Source organism: Cricetulus griseus, chromosome 3 (genome assembly GCF_003668045.3).
Source record: "Cricetulus griseus strain 17A/GY chromosome 3, alternate assembly CriGri-PICRH-1.0, whole genome shotgun sequence".
NCBI classification, from domain to species: Eukaryota; Metazoa; Chordata; class Mammalia; order Rodentia; family Cricetidae; genus Cricetulus; species Cricetulus griseus.
In genome coordinates this window covers 17500983-17519787 of record NC_048596.1, presented here as the reverse complement: position 1 = coordinate 17519787, position 18805 = coordinate 17500983, and the positions used below count along the sequence as shown (strand labels likewise).

Sequence of the window (18805 nt, the reverse complement as noted above, 5' to 3'; positions counted from 1 at the left end):
GGAAAGTAAGCCAGAACATTACAAAGGGAAATATAGGGAAGGTACGTTCATGAACCTTGGAGGTTGAGTAGCTGGAAAGGCCAGCAGAGCCAGACTATGGCGCTCCTCACCTGCATACACTGGGCTTAGTCATTTAAAAGCAAGCAGAAGTCACAATTGCTAATTCACACTTTCTTACTGGAATGGGCAGAACTCATCTTAATGCCAAAGCCTACAGGATAACAAGTTCAAATCAATAGCTACAACAGCTTCCTGGTCTGTGGTGGCTAATGTGGGACAGTATGGGGGTGGATCCCAGAAGCAGAGTAAAGGGCCCTTGCTGGCCCAAAAACAGTTACAAGTGTGTCCATGTGTGATGTTCCCTGGGAGAGAATCCAGGTCCAACCCTGACTCTGGTAACTCTGAACTAATGAAGTTAGTTCACTACCACTTACAATGTACACAAGCTGCCTCCTCCCTTTAATGTAGAACTGTTTTCCTTCTAGTACAGGCTCTAAGGGGCACAATGCCTGTTGTCTTCCTTCTTCGATGCCCTGCTCCTGACTTACCCCACAAACAACAGTAACACTTACTAAATTTTAGGAATTAGGAAAATGTGGAAATGTTATTTTAAAAAATTATACCTGGTAGGCATTATTTTGGAAAAAAAAGTATAAGCCTCTACAGTTAAGTTCAATCAGCAAACAAACTTGCAAGACAGCCTTAGAAACATTAAAAGAAACAGAAAAGCATGAAGACATGGGGAAAACAAAATACACACAATCACTGGTAGGAAAATAATTTTATTTAGGTTCTTATTTTTAAAAAGGTAGCTTTCACATATAAATTTAGACTTAAAGATTACAGTGTATATTTACCAAAAGGAACATCCCTGAAGGATGGCCAGACTTAGTTCACTGAGTGGGCAGGTACAGGGAAGGTCACCCCATAGGGAGCTCAACTGGAAGTGCTTTCTTTAATCTTTGACAATGGTACTTCCCTCCCTGTTCCTCAACCCAGCCAACAGGGCCTGTGGCTGGTAAGAAAACCCAGAGCCATCACTTTGGGGCAACAGCCTTTCACTAAGAAACATCTCTAGAAATGAAAGCATAAAGCTCAATGATCCAGATATCCCACGGCAATCATTACTTATCCGCAGCAACAATATGACAGGTATAGTTATGCAGTTCAAAAATTCTTATAACAAGGGCTAAAGAACACCAAAGTCATTTAAGGGTAATTTATATAATGAAATGAGAAAATTATTTTCTCCATATTACAAATGCCTCTACACTATAAGGCCTGGGGGAAAGACCCATTCAAATCCGGGCTTTCCTTTCCCAAGAAAATGTTTGGCACAACCCTTCAGCTGTTGTGGGCAACGGTTGAGAGTTTTCAGGAAGTGGCCCCATTTCTTTTCCGTCTGGCTTCAACACAGTATACACAAGAGCTGTCAACAAGCTGGGCAGACTCAGGTCTACCTGTGCAGCGTAATGTTCCAGGAAAGTTCATGTGATAGGAGGAAAAAGTCAAGATGAAGTAGATCTCCTGTAGCCACAGGTTAACTCTTACAGAAAATAAATTCAATGGCTGCCCAGAAAGTCAGTGGAATTCTGATTTCCTAGAGGTGAAAGTTGGAAAAGCAACTTTGATACCAGCATCCTGGGGTCAGAGGGAGGGCTACAAAGATGGCCGAGTATGCTCTCTGGGTTACTTGGTTCCACACTTTGTGAACGACTTTAAGGAGACTCAGTGTGTTAGCAACCATGGCAGCCCTAGAACCTTGGCCTTTTGCTAGAAGTGCTGGGGCAAATGAATGTTCCCCAAATCCAGTTTTAAAATACAAATGTCCTGCAATTATAATACTGTGCAGTGAATTAGGGATTGCACATTGCTCCTATGTCAGGTTAAACCCTTGTCCCAACTTTGCTCAGCCAAGATGTGACATTTAAGTAGTTGTCTGTGGCTAAAACCAAGCACTTTAGTCACACATGGGCTGGGAAGTGATGCTAACATCATCACCCAATAGAGGAAACACAGGGCCCCACAGCTTTGGTGCAGTGCAGGTTTTATTTCCCTTAAATTCCAGCTGCTTTCTTGATCTCTGAGTTTACTAATGCAATAAACTAGTGATCAGGAATCTCTGCAAGAAACCTCTGGTTGGGTGGCAAAGTGTGTGTCCCTGTAGACCACCAACCTGACTGTAGGAAAACAGAAAGGTACAATTTGTGTCAAGTAAATGGTTGCTCAACTGGAAGATCATTGCCTAGGAACCCAGAGGCCCGGCTGTTAATCACATGGAGGAATGCTGGAACAGGACTTTAAAGAGAACCTGGGTCTCAAGTGTCACAGTCTTCTTTAACTTACCATCTTCGGGTGGTCCTTTCTCTGGCCTCCTTTCTCTTCAATGTCTGAGCACACACGTCCCCAGAGACCAATGTAAACATTATTCAATAGACCTCAGCTCGTTATATAGTGTTTGACACCCCAGTGCAGGCAGTATCTTAGCATCACTTTCCCTCACTCATGAGCGCTGGCTTACAAAGGAACAAATACAAGGTACTTGATAAAACTGTGACTGCAAAGACCATTTGAGTGCCAGACAGCTGGTCCTACCCTGCAGTCAGCTGGCAAACCAGGACTATGACAACAGAGTCACAACAGAACACAAATGCTCTGTGAATTTGAAGAGTCCACATAACCACTGTTCCCACTTAGCCCCTTGGGTCACATCTTGATATGGGAGAACATTTCCACCTCTTGCATCAACCTGTGTTCTCCTTGTTTTGGATGGGGCTCTCTCCAGAGGGTTCAAGAGCCTCCTCAGGGGGATGGGAGACTTCTCTTCCAGTCCTAACATCAGAATATTTCAAAGCACAAGAGGAGTCCACGAACATGTTAGGGATATCGCTGCCAAAGTAGATCTTACTGTTAGAAGCAATAGCCTGGTACTTCTTGAGCTCCAGATATTCCGGGGTCAATTTGTGCTGTGTGGGGTAAACAAGAGCAAAGGAGTTAGAATAGTTTGGTACAATAGTCATCTCTTTTTCCCTAAGACCATTTCTCTAGTTGCTCTCCTGAGTAATATGATTCAACTTGGAATGCTTGCTAGCATTCACTTTGGAGTGTGGCTATCCTCTGAACAGCTGAGTTTTAACTAAAATCCCTTTAACAAGCTCCCATTTCGATACAGGATAAGTTGTATGGGGTTTTGTTTTGTTTTGTTTAATAGATTGGGGATTAAATAATGTCTTTCTTTTGTGGCTTATTAAGTGGTTTACATACATTTTCTATTACATGTAGCTTTCCTCAACCAGGAGCTGACACAGAATTTCTACTGATTCTCTTGAGAGCAGCATACATGTCAACAGATCAGTGTAGGGCTTCCAAGGAAAAGCCTAGTTTCACAATTTCATGACTAGATGTTGTAGTGACTCAACTTCTTCAACCAAATTTTAAAAATGTAGTATGTCAAGCAATCACCTAGTCTGGCATCTTGCCTTTATCCAGAAGTTGGCTGTTTAAATCATTTGTGATAAAATGAATGAATGCCAACCACCAGAACTGCTTCTACCAATATTTAATTTTTGAAACAGGACCTCTCATATCTCAGGCTGTCCTCAAACTTGCTACGAAGCTAAGGATGACCTTGAACTTTTTAATATTCCTGTTTTTACCACCAGATACTGAGATTCCAAGACATCTGTCACCACGCTCAGGTTTATGTGATGTTGGAGAGCAAACCGAGGATGCTGCCAAGCACTCTACCAACCGAGTTACATCACCAGTCTCACTGCCAGCATTTGTATAAACCAGAGTGCCAAGATATAGTCAACCAAACTTGCTTTTGGTTTAAAACTCTTTGGTTGTTCCCCAGAATATATGCTCTCGATGTTCCCAAGGACCATCCTAGTAACCCCCTCTTTGTCTTGAGTTTTTCTTGTCTTTCATAGCGCTAGAGCACTTACTCTCTGCACTTTAACATCTTTCAGTCCTTACATCTCCACCCTCCAGCTGATTCTTGTTTGTTTGTTTGTTTGTTTTTGAGACAGGGTTTCCCAGTAGCTATGGACTTGCTCTGTAGATCAGGTTAGCCTCGAACTCAGAGATCCACCTGCTTCAACCTCCCAACTGCTGGTATTAAAGGTACCACCACTGCCTGGTCCTTCAGCTGATTCTTATCCTCTGCCAAAACATTACAATTCAATCTAGTCATACTGTACAACTAAATTACTTCTTAAAGCCTTTTTAATACATGTTATCTGAGGATATTTCTCAAGATGGCATAAAATGATCATCCTTTTCAGAAAAAGTTTGATCTTAATAGTAAAGTTTTTTTTTTTTTTTAAAAGACACTTTATTTTTGTTTATATGTATCTGTATGTGCACATGTGTAGATGGCTGGGAAGGGCAAAAGATAGTCTGACCTCCTAGAGCTAGGGTTGTGAGCCACCCAATGTTGGTGCTGGAAACTGAACTCTGGCCCCCTGGAAGAGCAGCAAGCACCACTGACCATTGAGCCATCTTTTCAACCCCAATATGAAGATCCTAGTGATTCTGTCTGGCCAAATTCTCCATCATCAATTTGAATTGTTAGATGTATGAATTTCTCATCTTGCTTTTATCTTGACAAAATTCCAAAATTCCTCTCATGTTAAATGTTTCTACATTTATACTGGTTTTCAAAGTTCTGATAATCTACATTTTGCCATCTTATCACATCTTACCATTTCTTTTAGTTTATGTCTTTCCTTTCTAAATTGATTTTAATCCTTCAAATTTCGTGATCTACTTAGCAATCTCAATATCGCACACATGAGGAAATATGTGTGTAAGGAGGAGGTGTTAATACAAGTACTATAGGTGCACAGCAGGAAGGGTCAGGGATGCAAATGTACCACAATACACCCGGCAGTCTTCAACATGAAAAAGTATCTTGCAATTCACCAGGACAAGGATGAATATGAAAATTTCGTGAAGCAGCAGCTCATAGGAGAGAGAGAAAAGGATAGAAACCCAGTGCTGCCAGTAAAGCAGGAGCTTCTGCGGCACAGGGCCTACAAGGTGAACTTGGAGTTCCAGCTTGGGAAGACAACTGCCAATACCAAGGTGACCCCACAGCCTGAATGGGAGGTTACTACTGTAATGTCTATGGCTGTGTGGTTAAGGACTCCATCAATTTCCTGGACCACATTAAGGGAAAGAAAAATAAGCAAAACCTGGATATGTCTGTGCATAGAACATTCCACTCTAGATCACGTGAAGAATGTTTTGAGGTCAACAACAAGAAGATGGAAGAGAAGCAGAAAGATTATGATTTTGAGGAAAGGATGAAGGAACTCAGAGAAGAGGAGGAAAAGGCCAAAGCACACAAGAAAGAGACACCGGAGAAAAGGAGGGCCAAGGAGCCCTTGGCATTTGAAGAGATGAGATGGCAGCTGTGATGGGCTTCTTTGGCTTTGGTTCCACTAAGAAGAGTTACCAAAACATTCTCTTTGGCCTAACTTTGGAACCTGTGCCCATCTATATTTCCAATAAATAAAGACCTCCTTCTTTGAGGCTGCTGTCCCCAAATTTTCTTGCATCTTTCCATCTTCATCTATCTAGACTCTTGTCTGAACATCTTCCTTTTTCCTGTGCTCTGCTTTTGTTTTAATCTTTACTCTTGTTCAGCTTGCAACAGGGTTGTCTGGGTCTCCAGTATACTGCTGCTGGCATACCCTCGACCAGCTCTTCCTCCTGCCCCACCCATCATCGGTTCTTCAGCCACCTGTGCATGCATGTGCCTTCTGCCTGGGTCAATGTGTATGTGTGTGTGAGTGTGTGTGTGGGGGTATGTGTGCATGATTTGTCACAAAGGGGACCTGAGCTTGAATTTCAGAGCACTGCTGCCCTGGGTCTAACACTCTTGGGCTCCTCAAAGCATGTGGCAGGAAATTAAATGGGGTGAGTGTTTGGTATGGCATGTGTCTGGTGAATTTTAAACCTTATTTCTTCTTTTTCACTTCACTGAGGATTTCTGTTTTGTCTTTCTTGGAAACAGGTTCTTGGAAGAACTTATTTGATGCAAAAAAAAAAAAAAAAAAAAAAAAAAGAAAGAAAGAAAGAATGAAAACAACAAACCAAAATAACCCTAAACCCAAACAAACAAATTCACTTGGGAGACCCTGGTTCTCACACACTGTTCAACATATTTGATAAATGACACTGACTAGGAAAAAAAAGAAAGAAAAAGTAAAAAGTATCTCACCCCCCAGATTGCAAGTATGTCTCTGATGGAAGCCTGCTCTAAGTTCAGCTTCCATCCTGAAAAGCTCCTTATCTGGAAAGCTAGTCTAAATGAGTTTCCCTAAAGATCCTCAACTTTTCAGAGCCCCTTTGTACTCACAGCACAAATGAAGAGTTTTGTGGCATTTGCCCTGTGCTTATGCGTCTGCTTATCTTTATTCCAGCTCCTTCCTCTTATAAATAACAGCACTCCCTCCCAACCAATGGGATCCACGTGTCTTGCTACGTAACTGGTTGATGAAGGGTTGGCCCTACCTTTTGCTGACACTGAACACATTACTTGTACTGCATTGGAACCCATGAAAAGTGAATGCAAACCAGCAACGTCACTAGGGAGGTGGCATACAAAGCAGTCACCTTGTTTGAGGTGGCATATTTGTGCGCAGCATAGTACTCAGCGTCTGCTTTCGCCTTCTCTCGGGCCAGGAACGCAGCATCTAGCAAATAAAAGAGCCACGGCAAGTTTAAACAAAAGAAAACTGCCACTCTACCCCCTCATCTAGGGAAGAGTACCTTTTCTACTGCTTAATATTTCAATTGTTTGCCTCACTTTAAGTTATAGTATTAACAATTTTCAAAATCTCAATCCTCAGGACAGCTCCTTTTCAAGGGGAATATGTTCATTACTATTAGACAACAGCTTTCTGAGTTCACTCATTTTCTGCTCTTAGTGGTTCCTTTTTCTTCGACTTCCTCCAACTTCCTATCACCTCACCCTCCCCATCCAGGCAGGGCTCAAGCAAAATAACCATGTCTAGACATAAAAGCTCAACGATATTGCATTATTCCCATCCTCACCAAATTTCGTCTTGAATCAGTTGACACAGAGAGATAAATAGCAAATAAGTTCCTTAAGACTGTGATCTAAGAACATCAACATTAGCATATGCAGGCCCTGGGTTCAAAAGCAAACATCATCATGTGATTACAGACTTTCAGATTTTCTATTACAACTGAACCATATCTTTTCCCCAGATAATTTGTTGTTATTGCTGCTGACATGTGACAAACTGGTGGTGGTTAAGTTTATTACTTTGAATGTTAAATTTTTTTAAAAAAGTGTGTGTGTGTGTGTGTGTGTGTGTGTGTGTGCGCGCGCGCTCGTACCCATGAGACCAGTACCCCTAGAGGTCAAAGAAGGTATTTGATCTCCTGGAGCTGCAGTTACAGACAATGAATGACTGTTTAACGTGGGTGCCTAAAACTGAACTCAGGTCCTCTGCAAAAGTAGTATGTGTTCTTTAACCACTGAGCTATCTCCCCTGCCCTTACCTTGCACAGTCTTAAAATGCATTCATTTTATTGTATGTATATGGATATTTTACCTGCATGTGTCTCTGTGCATCACCTATATACAAGAGGTGATGGATCCTCCTGGGACTGGAATTATAAACAGTTCTGAGCTATCACATGGGTCTGAGGATTGAACCTCATTCTCTGAAAAGAATACCTAGTGCTCTCAACCACTGAGCCAACTCTCTAGATCCTCATTTTGTACATTCTTTTTCGTTGTTTTTTTTTTTTTTTTTTTTTTTCAGGACAGGGTTTTTCTGTGTAACAGCCCTGGTTGTTCTGGAACTCACTCTGTAGACCAGGCTGGTGTAGAACTCACAGAGATCCACCTGCTTCTACCTCTCATGTACTGGGATAAAGGCGAGCACCACCACCACCCAGCTTTGTTTTGTATATTCTTAACACAAGATTTTGAGGAATTCTTATACTTCATCAGAGAATAAAGTGAGAGCTAATAAACTCCACTGTAAGAAAAGGAAATGAAAGGCTGAGCTACTAGAGTCACAGCCTAAGGAGAGAGCTGGATTATAAAGTGATTTTTGTTTTTTTGTCTAGAGTGTCAGGCTAGCTACTTCCTCCAGACCAGATTATACTATGGCTTTCCCCCACACAATAATAAGAACTCGTCCTGAGGTAGAGAGGCAGTCCAGGACACTCAGAACTTCAGCCTTACCTTCAATCTCAGAAATGCGCTTTTCAGTTTCTTTCTCCATCACCTTCTGTTGAAAACGAATTTTTGCCACCTGTGCAATCTTCTCTGCTTCTATAATAACACAACAAAGAAACATACTCAGAATAAGCAGTACATGGTCTAGCATTAATTAGGCTTTATGGCTAACTGAGGTTTTGTCTGTTGTAGAAATAACTCAGAGAAGGGGGATTCCTTTCTTTATCTTACGTTGGTAGTGCAAGCTTTGTGGGAAGAAGGTTACAAAAGGTTAACAGTTACAGTCTTTCATGAGACTATACAGCAATGGTTCACAAACTAACGAAAAAAAAACAGTACAAAAATGGAGCAATACAAACTCATGGCAACATAGGACAACTGTATAAAGTGGCAAGAGAAAAACAGGATAGGGGAAACTAAACCAAGAAGATATTTTTATAGGAAATAATGGACATGACCTGGTTGGGATATGCCAGGAAGCATAAAAGAAGATGATACATAGGTATAAGAGAAAAAACCATAGGGAGAGAATACAGAGCCAGACAACAAGAGAAGACAATAAAGAAAGCCTGTGTTTTGAGTGACAAGCTAAACAGTTTAGTTTTAATATATAGAAGGTCTACTATTGAGTTGCCATCAAGAATATGGTAAAACAGAAATTAGTTACTTAAGGAAACAAGTGTTCATAGTAAAGAGAGGAGCTGCCAAATCCAAGTACGCACGGGAGAAACTAAACACTTTTAGCAAGCCTCTGTCCAAAGCCCCCAGGACCAACTAAGAAAGATGAATTACACTTAAAATTCTATCACTGTAATTTAATTAAAAAAATTCTCAATTTTCCTTTCCAGCCAAAGATAATGAGGGCATTTGGTCCTCTGTGGTAACAGGTTTTTCACTTGAAGATTCAACCAAATGCACATTGAATATACTCAGAAATTTTAAAAAATGTGTTTAAAAAAATAAACATTTTTTTCTTGTCATCATTCCCTGAATGGTATAGTATAACAACTGTTTACAGAGTACTTTCATCTCAACAGGTATAAGTAACCTAGAGATGGTGTAAAGTATATGGGAGAATGTACCTAAGTTAGATGAAATACATTTCATTTCCTATAAGGGACTTAAACACCTGTAGACTGTGGTGTAGAACCCCAAAGACCCCAAGAGATATTTTAACATATCTTATCTCTGGCTTCTGGGAAAAACATGTAACAGAGAAAAAATTCCAAATAGTTTCCTTTTTTTCAGCAGTCAGTATCTTTTAAAATTATCCCAGGACCCAGCAAAGTGAACTCATTCTGTATTACACTTACTAAAAAATAAACTACAGGCTGGACATTTAGCTATAGACATAAGCTCAAGACACACCAGTCTCAATTTCTTGGGAAGTTCCAGAAAAGTAGAAATAGACAAGTGAGAAAATTCCTTTAAGTAACACCTTAACCTGTATGTAAAACATAACAAATTTGTCTTTAAATGCACACAAGTTCATAAGACAGAATGAAAGTTGAAAGTCCTCAAATGACACAGCAAAAGGAGAGCTGAGACTCTGTATGGTTATTCCACAAGAAAGAGAGAAAGACTTGGGCAGTGCTCCAACAGGACCAGATAAGGCCTTGCACATTCCAACTGACTTCCGAATAAAGCCAAGCCTCTAGAGACTGCAACCCTAGAGAAATGGGGACTAAAGAACTCTACCTGCTAGCCTCATGAGAGCTGGAGAACAACTAAACGGCTATTTTAAAAGCAGGAGAAGAATGACTATCCAAAAAGAATAAGCGGTTTGATGGCATGCTTGTAATCACATACAAGAGGCCAAACAAAAATGTAACAGTACTGCCAAAATGATAAGAAAAAATAAATTTAGTTTGTTACAGGACTGCAGGATGAAATGAGAGCACTTCTGACCAAGGAAAACTGAACAAGACTGGCCTTCACCAGAAAAAAACAAAACAAGAAAACAACCAAGTAGCAGGAAAAAAGTGAACTGTCTGTAGCAGAGGAAAAAGTGACTTAACTTTCAAATGGAATTAAATGTTCACTGTATGAGTCAACAGTAATGATAAGAGTAAGAGAGAGAAGATGAAAACAACGTGAAAAGGGATGACAGAACAATAAACAGCACACGAGACTGGGAAACAGAGATGAGAATTAAAGCATTTCCAAGTACTATTCAAGAAGAAGACAGAGAATATTAACTTTAGATTTTACTGACTCAGATACTTAACATTTCACAAGTGATGACTAGTTATACATTCCAGAAACAGAATGCAAACCTTCCAGTAAAGTAAAAGAAAAAAACGAATAAAGACATTTTACAATGGAAAAAGAAGTAGAGAAAAAAAACGCATGGCAAATAGCATATAATGAGTAACAACATACAAATCTAAATACAGTAGCAACTACAATAAATATAAAAAGACTAGAACTCACCAGTTAAAAGACAGATTCTCACATTGGATAAGATAACAAAATCCAGCTATATGCTGTTTATAAGAGACACACCTAAAACATAATGACATAGAAAAGTTGAAAGTAAAAGAATGGGAAGATACACCAAGAAATAGCCAAGAGAAATCCAACATAGCTATGTTATCATCAGACAGCATAAGTCTTATGCTACAAAACAGGTTTAGGTATAAAGAATGTTATTATAAACCAGTAGGAAATCTCCAGGGAGATTAATGATCCTGAATGTAAATGCCCTTCATAATACTCAAAATAAAGGATAAAAATTAAAAGTCAACAAATATTACAGCACGAAATTTTAACCCAATGTTCTCAGTAAATTGATAGTAGACAGAAGACAAAAATGAAATGAACACAGAAGATATGATCAATCACCATAGACAAAAATGAGATGAACACAGAAGATGTGACCAATCACCAAAGAAACCTGCATCCAACAAATAGAGACTATACAGTCAACTCTTTCCTGAACAACTATGGCATTTACAGAAAAGGGCTGCAGAGCAAATTTCAACATACAACTCAACTACCCATACAACAGGTGTTAACTTTTGACTGTGACACTGGAAAAATCAATAAAATGGTACATTCTCAAAACCCACAGAACCAAAAAACTAAAAAAATAATAGATACAACTCATGGATTAATGATGAAACTATAATGGAAAGATCTTAAAGAAAACTGAACATCTGTAAATAAAAGAACAACTAGCAAACAAATTCTCTAAGACCAAAGCAGTACTCGGAAAAAAATTGATACTCCTACAAGCTTCCACTAAAAACAAACAAAAAGAAAAAACCCTGAATGTTAATGAATTAAAGTATCTAACTTTAGAATTTTTAAAAACCAATGTAAAAATTCAAAGTATGCAGAAAGAAGGAACTAACAAATATTCATAGAAATAACACTGGAAAGAAAGCATAAATCAAGCAAGCTAAAACCAAAAACAGTTCTCTGAAAAATAAATAAGAAAGATCAAAACCGATCCAACAAAAAAGAATATAAAAGAAAACAACATAAGGGAAGGTAGACTATGGTGGATGTGTTCAAAGCTACAGTGAATTCCATAAGTTTACTTCCCCATTTGAAGTATTACATGAAATAGAGATTTTCCAACAAAAATAACATTTCTAAACCTTAAAAAGTAATTAATGATGGAATAAACTTATATGTAATTGAAAAATGAAATTGCGTTGGATGTTTCCAAAGTACAAGCAAGCAAAACATAAACCATATTAAAGCAAAATGTTTTATGGGTTCCATGAAACCCATGAAAAAGAAATATATATTATATACAAATGTTCCAGGAAATAAGTGCTCTTCAGGTCATTCTGGGGTTGAAAGAAACAAGGCACACAACAAAAAGCAAACTCTTAACCTCCAAACAAAATGCAAATAAGCAAATATGATAGAATTTATAAGAACACTGTAAGCGGATCTCATTTATAAAAAAACAAAAGTAAAAATTATTTATAAAGTATCAGCAAACCTACAAGAGATTATGGTGAACCTTCCATATCATGACTGAGTGGGTTTAATAGAGTAACACACAAAAAATCCAGTAATGTAACATCTAACAATACAATCCATCATATTAACAGCTTAAAAATCATAAGTTCCACTCAATATATATATACAGATAACTTAGTTTTAACAGTAATTCTTAATAAGGGCTCTTGGCAAGCAAAGAACAGAAGGAAACATTAAATAGCAAATGTTAAGACAGCAACTATTATTGGAACTATTTAGAGATAAAACAAAAATGCCTCCTGTATAAGCTATATAGGAAGCCATAGCTTAAAGCAGTAAGACAAGAAGAAATGAAGGGTGTGATGTTTATATCCTGAAGAAAATAGAATTCTTTATATCTAAAGACAACATGATTGCTCACAAGAAACCAAAGGCACCGTTAAGAATACTAGCATTTTCAACAAGATTGCTAACTAAAACCAATAGCATATCTACAACAACAACAAAAAAAAGGTAAGCTAGAAAAGGTGCTTTTATAAAAGAGCCTACTTTATTACAGAAACAGAAAACTTCAAAAGGCTCACAGGAATTAATGGCTTTTTTTTTTTTTTCCTTTGAGACAGGGTTTCTCTGTGTAGCCGTATATGTCCTGGAATTTGCTTTCATAGACTAGGCTGCCCTCAAACTCAAGAGATCTGCCTCCTGCCTCTGCCTCCCAAGTGCTGGGACTAAAGGAGTATGCCACCACCCGTAGCACCAAGGGAATGAACTTCTAATAAATCTCAGGGACTTTAAGATATTTTACTCCTCTCCCCTTTTCCAGTTTTCATGTTTGTGTGGGCACGTGGAGGTTAAGGTTGATATCAGTAGACATCTTTGGTAACTCTTCTATTTGTTAAGGTAGGGTCTCTCAATGAAACCAGAGTTTGTCTATAAAGCTAGTCTTGCTGGCCTGCTTGAGACTGGGAATTGAGTGGACCACAAAGCCCACTCCCTATTTTTATGTGTTTCTGGTATTTAGAATTGCAGTCTTCATGCTTATACTTTACAGCCTGAGTCATCTCCCTAACCTTAAATTATGATACTTTTAAAAAGACATTTCTCATAAATAGAAATACAAGAGATTTGTAAGACTCAGTATCAAATATAACTATTTTCTCCAAATCAGTGTACATTCAATGCAATTCCAACAAAACTGAGTATTTTACAGAATTGAGCTGGTCCTTATAGTCTCATGGCTGAATACAGGGCCTAGAATAGTCTAACCTCAGGAATAGTTTAGAATAGTCAACAATTACAGCCCACAGGAACAGCTAAGGAAAAACTCCAGATAGCAAGAACAGGGAACAGGAAAGCTACAGAACAAGGAGTTAAAACAAAACAGAGATCTTAGATGAGAACAAATTACATGTTTTATCTTACTGTATATATAAATGACATTCAAAAAGAAGAAATAATGAACTACTCAGTAGTCTGAGATAACTGGACTGCCATTTGGAAAAAAATAAAGCCGAATCTCTGTCACATTAAACATTAACTTAATAAATCCCTTATGGATTAAAGGTCCATACACACACAAAAAAAACAGAACTTTAAAGTTTTAGAATAAAATTGGTACCTGTGGAGACAAAAGAACTTGTAAACAAGATAAGGCACAAACCACTGGATTTTTGATGAATTAGACTATGTGAAAATCAAATTTATATAATTCAAAGATATCTCAGTTCAAAGATAATCCACACATCAAGAAAAAATAATTTACAATGCATAAATATGGGGAAGGATTAGTACTCAAAACATACAAAGAACATCATAAACCAGCTCAAAAAAGCAGTCAAGTAACTGGCTTAAGATACTAAAAGGTAATATACCTTAAAGGAAAAAAAAAACAATAAACAATTTTATCAATAATTAGGGGTATTAAAATTGAAAATATGTGATACTGTGTCCATCACTGAACTGACACGAATGTTTGAAGTCTGGCAACTCCAAGAGGTGAGGAGGACAAAGAGAAAGGAGAATTCAGTACAACAGTATAGAAACCAGAACTCAATGCTGAAGATAGGTAAGATGAAAGAACCAGGGAGAGAACAGTTTGGCAGCAAGAGAAACCTGAATGCATGACTCAGCAATTCTGCTCTGAGGAATGTTTTCTACAACAACCTAGCCCCAAGTACCTTTTTTCCTTGAATTTCAATCTAGTAGGAACCAACAGATTACAAACTACAATAAAAATGAATTCTTAGAAAAGTAAAATTTAAAACAAAACATAAAATTATAAACTCAAAATTATTAGATTCAACATATAAAAAATTGTGTGAAGATGCTTTAAAAACTTGTTAAATTCTCTCAGTAGTTGGCCTGTTTCATTGTGGCTCAGGAAAAGAAGCTGGTGACAGGCTCTTCCCCGTGCCCCCATGATCCTGCACGTGTGCACAGAGACACTGAACAGGACAGTCACACAGTGGTGCTGAAGCAATGACAAACTGTAAAGAGTTCAACAGAATGAAATCATACTGCAGACTGAAATTAATGAGGCTATGCCTCACTACCTATTGGCATCACTTACTTTTAATGGGTTAAGGACATCTGGACACACAATGAAGTTTCTGGAATTCTCCACTACACATAATGCTGTCTTGAGTCCCCTCATTATCCAACATGAAATTGACAAAGGACAAAGTCACAGTACCTACAGTCAGAGACAAATAAATCCAAGTACCTATAACAGCCCTTTTCCTCTCTGTCTCAGCTTCTTTCTCCACAACCTTTTGTTTCTGTGCAGCTATAAGAAGTTTTGTCTTCTCTGCCTCCCTGTGAAGTAAAACATCATTATACAAATCAGAAAAGGTTCTGCCTGTCCCTTCCCTTCCTCTTCCCTCTCTGTGGTACTGGGGATATAAAGCACAGTAACATGCAGGTTTGAGAGTGTAGCTCAAGCTTTGTGTGTGTGTGTGTGTGTGTGTGTGTGTGAGAGAGAGAGAGAGAGAGAGAGAGAGAGAGAGAGAGAGAGAGAGAGAGAGAGAGAGAAAGAGAGAGAGAGAGAGAGAGAGAGAGACCCTTTTGAATAAGGACAGAGAGGGGCGAGAAGGAGGAACGAGGAAAGAGGTGAGGCGGTGAGAAAGGGAGGGAGGGAAGGAGAGAACCCATCCAATTCATTTATGAGTAGAAGCAATCATATCTAAAGCTTAAGATACCGTGATCCTTGAGTAAACATTATTTCTATTAGTGGCTCAGATTCATAACCTACCTCCCAGCTTGATACTTTACGCTTTAGACTCTACTCTTAAAGTACAGCTCTACAATGAAATAGGAGAAATCAAACTGCACAACAGAAGATAGACTAGGAACAAACAGGACTCAGGTTTACTACACCACAGAGCAGTATTACTATTCCCTTGGGCCCTGAATCTATAAACTTGCTTGTGTGTGTGTGTGTGTGTGTGTGTGTGTGTGTGTGTGTGTGTGTGTACATGTACTCACATGCATGTGTGTGCCCTGGGGATTGAACTGAGCCTTGTGTATGTCAGGTAAACAAGCACTCTGCCACAAATCACATGCCCAGCCCTCATCTGTTGTATTTTTTTTTTTTTTTTGGTAGTTATTTTTAATTTAGCATCATCTCTCATTTCTTCCCAACAGCCAAAATTTCTAAAGATGTTTCTTTCTTCTTTTCATATGTACTCTATGAGAATATTGCTGTTTCAAATATTTTAAGTAGTATCATAAAGAGATCCTCTAAAACACTTAGAAGCTAATCCTGTGTCAGGTAACTTCTCTCTAGCCAGTCCTGGAAACATAATAAAGAAAGATACCCAAAGTCAACTCAGACTCGGGCAAGATCTCCTTACAGGCAATGTGTAAAGACCCAGATTTGATTTTCACAAATAAAATAATTCCCTTTAAAATAAATATGTTATGGGTGTTTTGCATGGCTTCTTATCTGTGTACCATGTGTTTGCAGTGCCCATAGAGGCCAGAAGATGGCACTGGATCCCAGGGATGGAGTTAGGGATGATGGTGAACCACCATTTGAGTGCTGGGAATTGAATCCAGGGTCTCTAGAGAGGCAGCCAGTCCCCTTAACCACTGAGTCATCTAAATAATAAGGCAACAAAAAGGGCATTCTTTTCAACATTAACAGGCGTCTTTGTTTTGTTTTATTAATGTTTTGTTCAAGGCTCTATTCATGAATGGATTATAGCTCCTTGTATCTCTAGCAATCATTTCACAGCAAACTGCGTCTTTGACTACTGTTCTGGAAATGTCGATACATAAAGAGAAATCTACTAAGTATTTACTGGGCATTAAGATACAAAAGGTAGAATTCTGTACTGAAGTACAGAAGACAGCTATGTATCCAATCCCAGATTGAGCATATTCCTTGGCACTTTCCCTGGATTGCTATATTAACATGTAAATAGCTCTAAAGAGAAATAGTAGGATCCCATGAATGTTACTCACATTAACTCAAAATTTCTTCTTATGGCTTCTGGGATTTTTGGTTTTGTAACACGCACAGCCTAAAAGAAAAAAAAAAGTCAATATACATATGAAAAAATAAGTCTTCAAACCAGGCATGTTAGCACATACATATAATCCAAGCACTTGGAAGATGAAGGCAGGAGGGAGTCTAAGGTCAGACTAGACTAGGCTAGGCAGGAGACCTACCAAAAAAACAACCAAACTCTAGCAGCAACAAGTCTTTAACCATGTCTCCTAAATATGAGCTCCTCAGCTGACCCTAGCTTAAGTAACAACTGCAACACAGCTCCCCACTAATTTATGTAGGGATCCCACTAGCAAATCTACTTTGGATATTGTCACACCAAGAGTAAAAAAATAACTACCTGTTTACTTAAATAGGGTCTGACCTCAAGAGAAAACCACCTTACTCATGGAGGGAATAAACCAGTTTTCTTAGAAGACAGTTTTTACAAAGCTCTGTAGTTGGATAATTTTGCTTTCCATTTCAAATTTGCAAGCCAAAGAAAGTGAAGTCAGTAAAAGGAACGAGGCTGAGAGGTAAATTATGTCAAAAGCATATGAAAATCCCAGTCAGTGTGTACAACTAAATACTGTGTCCAGCAAGCAAATGATCACTTCCTAAAGTTGTAATCTGTTGATACTAGGTGTAAATGCAGTCCAAGCTTTAGGACAGTGGTTCTCAATCTGTGGATCGTGATGTCTGTGAGGGTCACATATCCTACATATCAGATATTTGTGATTCATAACAGTAGCAAAGTTATGAAGTAGCAATGAATGTATGGTGTGTGTGGGGGTCACCATAACTTGAGGAACTGTATTAAAGGGTTGAAACATTAGAACAGTTGCACACCACTGCTTTAGGATAATAAATAGCAACTCAGAGTTTGCGTTCTCTCTTTCTTTCTAGAGTTTCATTTAGAACTAAGTTTACCTGTATTTGTAGACATTCTTTATTGACACTTTGTTGTTCTAATCAAAGTGAACTTTGGTATAAGTAAGGGTATCTACTTGGAATGTGCTGCTTTTGAAGGCTGAATTTCCTACACTAAGAGCTTATCTCTGGAAGCTTTTGCATTTACTAACTAAACATCCTGCACCCACCACTGATATTGCACACACGTAACTCATGATCTAATCTCTCTTGGAAACCTGGCTAAATGTATTTACAAGGCATTTAAGCACATGAATCTTATTTTATTTATTTATTTATTTATTATTTATTTATGATTTTTTGAGACAGGGTTTCTCTGTATTGTTTTGGAGCCTGTCCTGGAACTCACTCTGTAGACCAGGCTGGCCTCGAACTCACAGAGATCCAGGCCTACCTCTGCCTCCTGAGTGCTGGGATTAAAGGGGTGTGCCACCAATGCCCGGCTTGTTCTTCCTTTTAAAACTTTCAATTTTTTAAAAGACATTTTTATACACTTATTGATGAGCCATTTCACCAGTCCATAACTTTCAACAATCCTTTCTTTCCCAATTATCTCAGGATTGTCTACAGTAAAAACAAAACACTCCATCAGTATCTAAGTTGGTGATACAGACCAAGTAAAGCCTGTTTATTTTAAAAGACTAGGAAAAATATGCATAAGCATTTTATAAAACGGAGGAATTCTCTATTGTTGTAGGAAAAAAAAATCACAAGGGGATTTTAGTCCCTAAGAAATAGCATTATGGGTTGGATTCCTAATCATAAAAACCAAAACAGCATTTGTCACACTTTTGATGACCTAAAAACCTCCACCTCTGAGGGTTGGAGAGATGCTCAATGGTTAGGAGATCCAGAAAACCCAGGTTTGATTCCCAGCACCCACATGGGGACTCAGAACCGGCTGTAACTTCGATCCCAGGGCATCCAGAAATCTTCCTTGGGGTGCGTAGACATACATGTTAGCAAAACACCCAAATACATAAATAATTTCTTAATTATAAAAATAAAAAAAGCAACATTTGTACATCACTAGAAGAAAACCACTCATTTCCTCATTAAAAAAAAAAAAAAAAGCTAAAGGTGCTGGAGAGATGGCTCAGTGGTTAAGAGCACTGCTGCTCTTTCAGAAGACCCAGGTTCAATTCCCAGCACCCACATGGTAGCTCACAACTGTCCATAACTCCAGTTCCAGGGGATCTGACACCCTCACACCAATGAAC

At 38.6% G+C, this 18805-nt stretch overlaps 1 protein-coding gene and 1 pseudogene across 3 annotated transcripts in view; one reads left to right on the top strand and one right to left on the bottom strand.

Annotated features, from left to right (window-relative positions):
* Window positions 1-762: 762 nt before the first annotated feature.
* The window catches only part of Erlin1 (ER lipid raft associated 1), a 34497-nt gene continuing 16454 nt past the window's right edge, over window positions 763-18805 (bottom strand). For 2 of the 3 annotated variants that reach the window (XM_027407247.2, XM_027407248.2), the window contains 5 exons: window positions 16631-16689; window positions 14889-14980; window positions 8234-8323; window positions 6625-6704; window positions 763-2966 (listed from right to left, as the gene is read on the bottom strand). In XM_027407247.2, the coding sequence (XP_027263048.1) occupies window positions 2745-2966; window positions 6625-6704; window positions 8234-8323; window positions 14889-14980; window positions 16631-16689 (543 nt within the window). In that variant the 3' untranslated portion in view covers window positions 763-2744. Of the gene's footprint in view, window positions 2967-6522; window positions 6705-8233; window positions 8324-14888; window positions 14981-16630; window positions 16690-18805 lie in introns of all 3 variants that reach the window. The other variant, XM_035441818.1, reaches the window with a different exon arrangement.
* Window positions 4865-5521, top strand: LOC118238628 (annotated as a pseudogene).